Raw genomic sequence first — 12,331 nt, 5'->3', positions numbered from 1 at the left:
TCACCATCGTCATCCCCTGCACAGAGATGTTTCTTGCAGGGCGCTCACCGCTGTCCTGCGAGGCATTGGCCAACACACCTGGGAGCAGAGCCTCTGCAGCCTGAGGGTCCACCTAGCCTTCCCCTGGAGAGAGCTGTGGCACTGAACCTGCTCTGAGTTTGCTAGCTGAAGTCCCAGGGCCCTGTCACCCTCTTTGTCCCATCAGCTCCGGTATAGCAGATAGAACATGAAGTCTCACATCTGAGATAACCAACATGCAGTACTTTTTATTATGGAAGGATTTTTATATGATCAGAGGTTGGGAGAAGAGTGTACTGAACCCTAACGTCCTCATTGTCCAGTGCTGATGATTATGTGCAATACTTCTTGAAAGAAAGGGGGTTAAAAATGCATCATTATTATTATTATTATTATTATTATGAAAGTGTGGGTATGTCAGAGGGACACAGGAGCTAAGTAACAGAGCTCCTAATGGCCAAAGCTGGGACAGTTTGAGCAACAAAATAAACGACATAGTATTGGAACATAACCCAAAGTATAAAATAAATTTTCATGAGTCCATACTAATGTAAATAAATGACTGAGTAAATAAATAGAGAACAGACAAACGTCCCAAACAGAAGAATTCCAAATAATGTATAGGTGCTGCACCATCAAGGATGTGAGGCGTAGCTCCCCGTTCCCTAAGTGGGCTGTGCGCAAGGACTTCCCTCTGAAGGGTACACTGTGGGAAAGGGAAGGAAGAGGAGCCTTGTGGAGACCGGCAAGCGCTGGCCCAGCCAGGAGGTCAGTGTTCATAGCATCAGTGATGGCCGTGCTCATAGCAAGTACCCTGGTAGGAGGAGATGAGAGGGCATTTACCTCTGTGGTCTCCCCCAAAACCCAGAGCCCCAGTCTAATCGTGAGAAAAGCTTCACACGAATTCCAGTTGAGGGACATTCTACAAAATACCTGACCAATGCTCCTCAAAACTGTTAAGGTCACCCCAAACCAGAAAAGTCTGAGGAATTGTCACAGCCAAAAGCATCCTAAGTCAACATGACGACTAAATGTAATGAGGTGTCCTAAATGGGATCCCGGGACAGAGAAAGGGCATTAGGTAAACACTGAGGAATCTAAAGTATGAACTTGAGTTAATAAAAATGTATTAGTATTGGTTCATTAGTTGTGACAAATGTACCATATCCATGTAAGGTGATAACAATAGGGGAAACTGGCTAAGAGCTGTAGCGTGACCAAAAAAAAAAAAAAGCTTTATTCTTGTTATTTTGTAAAAGCTGTGTTTCTGCAGGGGGAGCAGCGGGGAGGGAGTTTTCTGTTCAGCTGGGTGGGTGACGAGCACCCTGTCCCCACCTGCCTGGTGCTGTTCTTGAATGTGCCCTGGAACTAGAAGAGGGGAACGCCAGCCGCCAGGCCTGTGCGCTGGGCCCGCAGCAGCTGCTGGAGGGCAGGGGGAGGCGGTTACTGCAGGGAAATGAAAGGGGATGTCCAGGAAAGGGCCCTGCGTGCCCGGCCCGGCTGCGGACGGCTGGCTGCCACTCGGGCTGCGGGCAGCTCCCAGAAACACTGATTCACCACGGCCTTGCTGTGAGTCATGCAGGGTCACGCTCTGCAGTGGAGTGGCACGCATGTAGTGCAAGGCGGGTCACTCTGTGCCAGGGACTTGGCAGAGAGGAGACTGGTTAGGAGGCTGAGGTGAGCCTGCCCCTGCTGTTTGCTATCACTATCCTCATCAAGGTAAAAGAGGGGGCAGGTGCCCTGGCCAGTGTGGCTCAAGGGTTGGAGCATCGGCCCAAGCACCAAAGGGTCTCGGGTCCAATTCCTGGTCAAGGGCATGTACCTTGGTTGCAGGTTCGATCCCTGCTCTGGTCAGGGTGGGTGCGGGAGGCAACCAATCGATGTGCCTCTCTCACATTGATGTTTCCCTCTCTCTCTGTCCCTCCCACCCTCCCACTCTCTCTCTAAAAAAAAAAAAAAGAAAAAAATGTCCTCAGGTGAGGATTAATGACAACCACAAAAAAAGATGGGTCAGGCATTTGGGGCCTCAGTGACCCAGACCTGCAGGTAATCCATGTATGTTTAGCTGTGTACCCCACACCCCCTGACACCACCCATTCCACCTTCCCTTAGAGACCCGGGGTTGTGGAAAGGCATAGCCTTAGAGGCAGCAAACCTGGGTTCAGGTTCAGACTCCATCCACTACTTGATAGCTGGGAAACCTTGGGTGATTCACTTAGCTCTCTGACCTGTTTCTCTAGTTGTAAAATGCAGATAATACACCTGCCTCACCCACCTCATGAGGTTGAGTCAAGGATCAAATGACCAGGAAGCACTCTCTTAGGGATATTGTTTGGGTGGGTGTGGCCAGGGTGGTCAGTGTTCTTCAGCCATCAAGTAATGACCTTCATGGCCCTGGGGCTAATCTAAGATGTTTTTGTTTCAAGTAATAATAAATCCGATTCAAACTGGCTAATAGTTGAAAAATCCAGAGGCAGTGTAGGCTGCAGGAGCAGTGTGATCAGGGTTCTAGTCATGTTTCCTGTCTCTCAGGGAATCCTTGTGTACTAGCTTCTGAGGCTGGCTTCCTCATAGGTAGGAAAATGTTTTTTTAGGAGTCCCAGGCCACACATTCCACCATCCCTAATAGGGATAGCTATTTTTTTTCTTATCATAACATGCCTAGGGCTTCTCTCTTTGGTCTATTTTAGGCCACCTGCTTGGCTCTGAATCAATCACCTAGGCTAGGACAAGCCATGTGGATTGGCTTAGACCTGAGTTATTACCAAACCTTAACAAATTACTGAAGCAAAGAGAGGCAGATTAAAATGATTGGTTTAGGCCAATGAGGGCTCGCCCCTGGAGGTGGGGGCGGGGGGTCAAATCCATGCAAGCTTTTTGTCTGCCACAGTTGGGGACAGGGTGGGAGTGGGGGTGGGGGTGGGAAGGATGCCAACAATGTCCACTACAGGTTTTTATCACAGTAGGAATCCACTGTAGTAGAGAATGGTGGTGGTTATCCTCTCTAACATCCATTCCCCTCTTTTGGCTACAACCCTAACTTGCATTTTGAGCTTCATTTCTTCCCCATTCTTAGAATAGAATATGTGCTTCTGTTGGAGCGCCACTTCCCACTCATGGGAAAGGCATGTGATCAAGACTTAGGCCAATCAGTGCACTGTAATCTGGCCACTGGATTGCTTCTCTGGCACTTGGCTTGATCAAAGCCAGTGAAACACGATACTGGGAAGGAAGGCTGGGGCTGTGCCCACTGCTCTTGTCTGCTGATCTTGACCCTAAGAGGCTGTAAGGTCTGGAGCTATTGCTGCTGCCATTTTACAACCACACAGAAAGAGCTTGAAGTTGGAGCTAATAGAGAGAGATGGAGAGCTGGGGAGAGATCTAATGAAGTCACTCACAGCCAAGCTAGTTCCTGGACATTTCAGTTTATGATCAACACATTTCCTCTTTGCTTTAAGCCAGTTTGGGTCAAATTTTTTAGTTGCAACATCTTATACAATTCTCCCTCCTGTTCAAAGGCAATGAATGCCCTGAGCAGTACATACGGGTGGCTAGGACGTTTGTCAAAACTTTACTATTTGTCATTTGACACTAATATTACATGGAAAGGATCCCAGCCATGCAAGATGCGGAAGAATGCCAAATGAATATGGGTGAGATTTAGTCTAGATCAGGGGTAGGCAAACTACAGCCCACAGGCCAAATCTGACCCACCACCTGTTTTCATAAAGTTTTATTGGAACACAGCCACAATTTGTTCATGGCTTTTTAATATTCCAGTGGCACAGCAGAGTTGAGTAGTTGCCTGCAAAGCCTTAGATATTCAGTATTTGGCCCTTTACAGAAGAAGTTTGTTGCGTCTCGGGATAGACGGTGAAAGAATAAAATATTAGCAAAGTACTTCTCCCCAGATGAATACCTGTATCCCCAGATGGAAGCAACACTGAGTGGCCCTCCATCATAGGCCTTTGTATCCCATTAATATCAGCTTCAGTTATCAGCATTAGGAAAGCAAACTTTCATAGAACTGAACTTATCCCAGACAGTGAATGAGAGACTTTCTATGTCTTTAAGATTTGGTTTATGCAGTGCCTGTATCTTACTAGCCCCGGTCACAGTGTCTCAGAAACCTACAGGCATAAGAACATTCTTTTCCCACCCAGGGCCATTAGCCTCGCTCTGAGTTGGGAAGCTAAAGCTATTGGTGAAGTCCAGTGGTAGCCCACTTCCATAAGGAGGTGGGATCAATGTAAACATGGTGGGAATAAGAGAGCTGTTCTTAAATTTTCATAAACTGAAGCATTGTTATCTGTACATCTGACATGTGAAGTTGATGGATTCTATTTTTACCAACAATATAGTTCACCTGGGGCAATTGAGAAGCTCCATTTTCCATTCCCAACTATCAATTTCCTGCCAGGAGTGCAGCATGGACAGTTGATATTGGTGAAATAGCCAAGGTCACTTGAGTAACCACACCCTTGGGTTTTCTAAACTGAATCTCTGTTAAGTTAAATCACCAGGAAGCAACATAGCAATATCTAAAGCTAGCTCTTGGTGGAGGGCCATCATGGAACAGGTACTTAATATGGCCTCTGCTTTTGTGTGAGGTCTTCCTGAGAAGTGGCTTCCTCAAGAATACTGCACTGTCCACAGTGCAGTGGCCAGAATCCAACTCATGGCTTCTAATTTAGAAATGATGCCATGAAGAGCAGGCAGTTTAGGAATACTGTTAATTGGTCCTGTATTATTGTTATCTTAGTGGAGTTTAGACTGGCTTATCTATAAGGCTCTCTTTCTGCTCCCAGTAGGGTCTGGCAGGCTTCCTGACTTACACAGCACTCAACATGGGTCTGAGATGGATCCAAGGGGGTAGTTGGGGCTCATCTGGATATAGAGATCTGTAATAGTTTTATATTTCTATGTTGATGGGGGACATATTTATTTGGGGTAGCCTACCTTGAGTAAGTGCCTTCTACTTAAGGATCCACGTGATAAATCTGGGAATTTACCTCAAGGACCTACTTTGAATGCTGTTCAAGTCAGGAAACCCTCCAGACTCAACTGGGAGCAGAAAGGAAGTCTCGTGGATAGGCCAGTAAGATAAGAATACTAGTAAATGGCCCTCTCTTCTCTACTTGGCCAAACTTATCCACCCTTTGGGACCCAGCTCAAATCCTCCCCCCTTAGTATAAAGCCAGCTCAAATTGAGCAATCCCTTTGGTCTCTTCACCACACCAATTACTACTGCAATTAATCTCAGAATACCTTGGGGCTGTTGACTGTAAACAAAAAGCCAGATATTTCTCCAGCAAAATGGGTTTAGTCTGGAACAAGAAGGAATTGCAGTCCTGTGCACACGACCAAGGGGAGCACCTGCTCGTCAAGTTGACTAAAACAAAGAAGAGGAAGCTCTTTTATAGAGGGGAAAGGGCTGCTAGTTTCCCCCTTGCACTTTGTGCTCCACGTAGGGCATGAGAGCTCCCTCTTCTGGTCACTCCACTTTAAATGAGGTTTCTGTTTATTAATTTTTATTAAGTTTTTACAAGGCTACTGATATAACGCATAGACAGCACTTAGGAGTGGAATTGTAGAATTCCACCAAGGTTTGGCAATTTTGTTGTAGCGATGGGGGTGATGGCATTTCAGTGCGTTGCTTTGTAGCCCAAACCTTTTCTTGCAGGGCAGGAATTACATTCCAGCATGTGGATCTGGTTTATGCTCTACCTCTGAGGGCACCCTCTTCTCATCCATCAAGGAGGGTCAGGCCACAGGGCACCCACCTTCTTGGTCTCCCTTGGGAAAGAGTCTCTCACCAGGTAAGGACGAAAGCCGGGTGACCAGGGATTCTCACCTGTCCCTCTGACAGCTCCCCTGCCTCTGGCCAGGACATGCACGCACCACTCATCGCGGAGTGCCCGCTTTAGGACTCAGGAGCACAGTCCCTGCTTATAGCAAGGTCAAGGAAGCAGACACCCAGACAGACATGAAACGTAGTGTGCAGAGTCTGGGACAAAAGTAAACTGAACTGCTCCAGGGAACTTGGAAAACGTAGCCTTTCCCACTCCTTGTCAGGCCCACTGTGTCCTCAACTGGAGAAGGTACTTGAGGGCGGAACCCAAGTCAGGCCTCTCTGTGATCACTAGAGCACGTGGCGTGGACTCTCGCTAACGGGGAGACTGGCGCTTGCCAACAACCTTCAATAACCTAACAATGGACATTCTGAAGGAATTTTCTTGGTCCCAGTCACAAATGAGAGACATATAGAAAATGTTATTCTTTTATTATTTCAAGGAGGTAATACATAGTCCAATACGCCAAAGCAATAGGGAATTAGAGGCAGCAAATGGCCAGAGTTTTTGAGAAGTGCCTCGTGCCCCATCTCTGAGCTCTCTCTCGGCTGCCCACAGCCCATGGCGCCTACAGGAAAGCCTGGTCAGCAACATGGAGCTTGCTGTGACTGCAGCAGTAGACATATGACCCAGATCAACACCCCACTGACCTAGAAAGTGTTCCGTGTGAGCGGCAGGGGCTGAACACACCGGTCAGCTCTCAGCCCTGCCACAGCCAGGTTCATGTGGCTACTGCCTCAAGCAGCCAGCTCGTCTAGCACTTGGTTTTATTTCTCTGAGCCTGGAGTGGGCAGGATGTGAAGAAATCCTGAGTCAGAAATTAAGGTGAAAGACTTAGTAGTGTTAATATTCTGGGCGAGAGAAGACAACACTTTGAGGAGAGTGGGCTGGGACTCTGGTGGAAGGAAGATGGAAACACGCAGAATGGCCATGGACTGCAGGCGCCTCCTTGAGGCCGTCAGAGGGGTTTTTCACGGTACATGATGGGCTGGGGTGAGGGCGTGGGCCCTGGGGCTGCTTCCTCTGGCACAGAGTTAAATTAGAGGTTCATTTTCCACTCATAATTGGTTTCCCACACCGGGGCTGAAGCAAATCCGCCCCTGTACCAAGCGTGGCCTTTGAGAAATGTGTGGCTCAGTTCTCCAGTGTGCAGGAGGAGGGACCCCGCTTTCTTCCATTGCAAATGACCAGGGAGGGAGGAGAGAGCCTTGGGCACCTCCTAGTGAAGCCCCACCATGGTTTGTTTTTCTGGAAAATTCATTTTGGTGGGACCCAAAGCCCCTCCCTTGTCACAGAGCAGATTTATTCACCCATAGGAGGGCACCTTCCTGGTGACTTCATGGTGGCGTGCAAGTGGGAGTCGCAGCAGTAGATGCTGTAATACTCAAGGACGTCATTCATTTCAATAGGAATGTCCGGGCTGGAGAGCTGGCGGGGAGGGGCTGCTTCTTCCCAGCATGCACTGCTCCCCAACCAACTCTGGCCAGGCCCCAAATTGGTTTAGATGCCGCACGTGCTGATACATTTTTGGTTTGTCAGGAGTGGAAAGAATTTTTTTAAAACCATGCCACTGTGTTCTCCAAACCCAGAGCCATTGGTTTTGTTCTGTTTGATAAGAAAGGGCAATGGCAGCTCCAGAGTGGCCAAGGCTGTGCAGCACAGAGTGCAGTGTTATCAGAACTAGAAACCTTGGTCTGAACGGGCAGACACTGAGCTGCGGTGAACACAGACACTCGGACGCTACGTCCTCTAGTCAGTGGAAGACTCTGCTGTTGCCTTCTCCTCATGCTCCTCAAAGCCTGGGACTGGCTTCTGCAGAAAGTGCATGGTGGCCTGGATCACCTTGTCCGGTCCAATGTTGTACACGGGGTGAGTGGGCTGCTGCAAAGAGAACAGATGCCAATTAATCTCCGACAGTTCTTGGAAATTTGACCTGTTAAATGCACTTGTAAGAATTTAGCATATGGCCCTGGCTGGTGTGGCTCAGTTGGTTGGGCATCACCCCATGCACCGAAAGGTCACTGGTTCAATTCCCGGTCAGGGCACATGCCCAAGTTGGAGGGCTTGGTCCCCACTCCTGGTGCATGCAGGAGGCAGCTGATTGATGTTTCTCTCTCACATCCATGTTTCTCTCTCTCTCACCCTCTCTCTTCCTCTCCCTCTCTCTCGAAGCCAATAAAAAAAATATTTAAAAAAATTTTTTTTAAAGAATATAGCATAAGAAAAAAAAAAAAAGAATATAGCATAAGGAATCATCAGAGATGCACACACATTTATCACACAAGGCCCATGTTCAACAACAGGGTTTTGGTAAAAACATTTCATGGTACATGGGACACAAAGGAATATTATATAGCCAGTAAGAAACATGCTTTCAAATATTTAATGCTATGGGCAAATGCTTATAACGTATTAAGTGTGGGGGGGAATAATATGCACAATATTATTCCAAACTTATTTTTTAAAAATTTGTTTGTAATTCTGAGTTAGTTATAGTGTGTGCAATTCAGGGTAAGGAACTTTTAGGTACACCACTTGGAAAAATGCCATTTTTCTGAAAAATGTTTTACCAGTCTTTTATGTTTATATTTTAATTTAAAATATGCAGTTAAAAAATAAACATATGTAAAAATAAAAATGTGTTTATAGATGTGATGTATATAGATAGGCAAAAATTGGACATGAAACAAAATAGGAAGAGGGATATAGTGATATAGTTGTTTTTAACTTTCTTATTTAAACTTTTATATATATTTTAATTATTAAAATAATGAACATGTATTTACATTTATAATAAAGAAAAATAACCACAACCCTATTCCGCAGTAAAGGTGTGAGGCCATATTTAAATTCCTTTGTATTATTCCGCTACATCACAGAGACCCAGAGGAAACTAGATCTGGGACAGAGCACAAGCCTAGGCCAGCACTCAGGACTCTTCCACCCTGAGAGAATGAAGAAAGGGACATCACTGCAGGAGAGACTTTAAAATTTTTAAGAGAATACTATGAGCAAGTTCATGCCAGACATATAAAACTTCAGATAAACTGAATGACTTTACAGAATATAAATTTTCAAAACTGACTTAAGAAGAATTTCTTTAAAACCTATATAAATAAATTAAATCAATAATAACAATTGCTTATTCTGCTACCATCATTCCCCACCCCACCCCCAAAAACACCAGGCTAGATGGTTTCTCAGGCAAGTGTTATCAAACCTACAAGAAACAGATAGTCTCTAACCTACACAAACTTTTTCAAAGACTGAAGAGAAGGGGTGAGGGGAGATACCCATCTAATTTTATAAGGCTATAATATCCTGAAACAAACTGGAAAAGCACAATGAAACAAAAATTTAGGTCAATTTCATTAACATACATACATGAAAAAATCCTAAATAAAAATACTAGCCAAAAACATTAGCAAACTGAATCCAGCGGTGTATTAAAAAACATATACACACATTCACATGACTATGACCAAGAAGGGCTTATCCCGAGAATGTATGGTTAATATGAGAATCTTTATTAATTAAACATACTATAATAGATTACAGGAGGAAAAAACAGATGCAGAAAGCAAAAGTTTAAAATGTCTAGAAGGAAATATATTTATGACCTCAGCATAGGAAAACATATCTTAGTTAACTACCCACCCCCACACACAAAAAAACCCTCAAAAACCAAAAAGGCAAATAAAATTTTTCCCTTTAAAATTAAAATCTTCTATTCAACAAAAAACACTAAAAACAAAATGAAAAGACAAGTCACAAACTGGAAGAGATTCACCACACACACACCACTGACAAAGGATCAGTATCAAGGACATACAGAGGGCTCCCACAAATACATAAGAGCAAACCTTACACAAAAGGACATAACATTTGGAAAGATGCTCAAACTCGCTGGTGGCCAGGGAAATGCAAAGCAAAACTGATACCATTTCACATCTATCAAACTGGCGGAAAGGAAACGTCTGACTGTGGGGCAGCTCCGTGCTCGGTGAGTGTAAAACAGCACAGCCACTGGGGGAGGCTCAGTGCCACCTAGGAAGGTGGCGGTGTGGGTCTTCTGCATCCCAGCAAGCCCCTCCTAGAGAAATTCTAACATCACAACGTTCACTGCAACACTGTCACAGCAAAAACTGAAACCAGCTCAATGTCAACTGACAGGAGACTAGAAAAATAAGTTGGGATACATGTATACAAGGGAAGACCATACAAGTTAAAATGAACAGACTAGAGCAACACATATGAACACAGATAAACCCCAACAGTATAACGACCAGTGAGAAAAGCAATGCAGAGGAGGTGGCACAGTAGATACTGTTATAAAAGTTTGAAAACATACAAGACAACTCTATTGTTAATGAATCATGCATTTGAAATAATAGCACAAAAACATCTGCAGGCAAGATAAATGTCAAATTTAGGACAGGGTTACGCCAGGAAGGAGGGAAGAAGAATAGAAGAGGGGTGCATGGGAGGAAAATGTGGAAAAATGTTAATACTTGAAAAAGCTGGTGGCTGTTACTCTGATTTTCATCCATCTACTGGCCATTTGTGCTTCTGTGGAAAATATTTCATGACAATCTGCATGGGCCCCATTATCTGATGGCTGTGGACAGTCTTAGTTGGACTCGTGTCCCAGGCTCAGGAGCATCTCCTGCAGCCAGGCTGCTCCAGGGCTGGATGAATGTCCTGCCTGCATGAGGCTGATAGTTTTTGAGGACAGGAGACAAAAACAAGTTAAACAAACTGTGTTGAGTACTATGAGGGGCACAAACAAGGCACCGTGGCAGAGCATTTTGGGCGATCTCATTTACGAAGGGTGGGCTGAGAAGGCTTCTCTGGAGAGGTGGCACGCAAGCTGAGAGCTCCAGAAACACAGCCAGCCACACAGTGAGCGCTGCGAGGCTGCCAGGGCAGAAACCCACTGCCTCTGAGAAGCTCCTCGGAGAGGAAACTAGTGATAAATGGTCTAGGCCCTAGACTCTGGGATGAAGGCACAAAACCTGTCACAGATTGGGACCCCCACCAAGGACCTTGCTTTTGCCTCCAGGCATGTTTCCTCCACAGTCACATCCTCACAAATGGGCTGTAAACCGAGGGAGGGTGGTGACGCCAGCCCACCAGCCTGTCCACACAGGAGATACAGGGCCAGTCCTGCAGATCTGGCTCTTTCCTGGGGACCCTGTGGAGAAGGGGTGTTAGGTGCCCATATCTGCCTTACCAGAGCATTTTCAGGCACACCCAGGACCACATCGTGCAGCATGGCTCCACTCCCGAAGTGCTGGGCTATTGACAGGCCGCTCAGGCAATAGCAGGTGTGGTAGAAGTCCCGAGACCTGCAGGACAGGGCAGCTCTGAGCAGGTGCTCCTCTGCTCCCCATGGCCTCCCCACCCCCAGAACCTTCAACAACAAAGCGACCACACAGACTCAAGAGGCCACACACTCACAGTGCCGCCCTGCCCTCCCCACACAGACCCAGGGCACCGGGTTTCCCCCAGCTGCATTTTCAAAGCCCCATCCTTCAGCACTGCCAGATGGCAGACACTGTCATTTTAGAGTCAGTCCCTCCAGCTGTCTTCCAGAAAGGACTCTCTTGGGTAGTGCTAGTGCTAAATTAATATATTTTTCTAAAAAACAAAAACAAAAACAAAAAACCCACCAAAATGTCTAGAAGTGGGCCAAATTCTTTCTGATAAATTGCTGGGGACTGGCCTTCAGCTGGGCCTTCTCCCCTGGATACTGACAGCAGCAGGAGCGTGTGCATTGCACGTGTGCACGTGTGCGTGTGTGTGTGTGTGTGTGCGCGAGCCCGCATGGTGGGTGAGAAGCAAAGGGAACAGACCTTATTTGATTTCCCTTTTTCTTTTCTTTGGCACCTGAAGGTATTTAAGCTATTCCGTAATGGTTGTGATTATAGTCTCTGTTTACAGTACTCAAGGGTTTTAAAATCCTGGATCCTGTTCTATTTTAATCAGTTTGGTTAAAAGAAAAAAGAGGAAAAACGACCAACCCAGCAATCTGCCTGTCTGGAGAGGGGGTGCATGTAAGCTGGGGGAAAGGATGGGCACTGGAGCTGCCAGGATTGATGGCACTCAATGGGGGCACTCCAGAATTGGGGTGCTTCTCCCCACGCCACACTGGCAGTAAGCAACAGGATGGAAAGGAACACCCTCCTTTCAAAGGTGGGCACCAGCCCCGAGTCACACCCTCGGTCCCCTCTCCATCTCCCTCCCGGAGGGAAGGCACTCACTTGCCAGGCTTGTCCAGAAGGCCCCCTGCGGGGCACTGGCAGCACATGAGGATGTACTCCTGCAGCGCCTGCTGGTGGAACATCCAGTGGCTCATGCTGAGGGCAGGGTCTCCTGCAGAAAGGCAAAGAGTCAGCGCAGGCCCAGGCCAGCAGAAGTCCAGCACAACGCCCATGACTTCTTTGTATTTTATTACCCAA

The 12,331-nt window shown here is 46.5% G+C and overlaps 1 protein-coding gene across 1 annotated transcript in view; it reads right to left on the bottom strand.

Annotated features, from left to right (window-relative positions):
• Positions 1-6,284: 6,284 nt before the first annotated feature.
• FNTB (farnesyltransferase, CAAX box, subunit beta) overlaps positions 6,285-12,331 on the bottom strand; it is a 54,798-nt gene continuing 48,751 nt past the window's right edge. The window contains exons 10-12 of the mRNA XM_081146717.1: positions 12,134-12,245; positions 11,104-11,218; positions 6,285-7,751 (exon numbers count right to left, since the gene is read on the bottom strand). Of these exons, the coding sequence (XP_081002843.1) occupies positions 7,620-7,751; positions 11,104-11,218; positions 12,134-12,245 (359 nt within the window). The 3' untranslated portion in view covers positions 6,285-7,619. The remainder of the gene's footprint in view (positions 7,752-11,103; positions 11,219-12,133; positions 12,246-12,331) is intronic.

Source organism: Miniopterus schreibersii (genome assembly GCF_964146895.1).
Source record: "Miniopterus schreibersii genome assembly, chromosome: 1".
In the NCBI taxonomy this organism is placed as follows: Eukaryota; Metazoa; Chordata; class Mammalia; order Chiroptera; family Miniopteridae; genus Miniopterus; species Miniopterus schreibersii.
The sequence above is the reverse complement of the archived record's forward strand: the minus strand, read 5'-3'. Positions and strand labels throughout refer to the sequence as shown.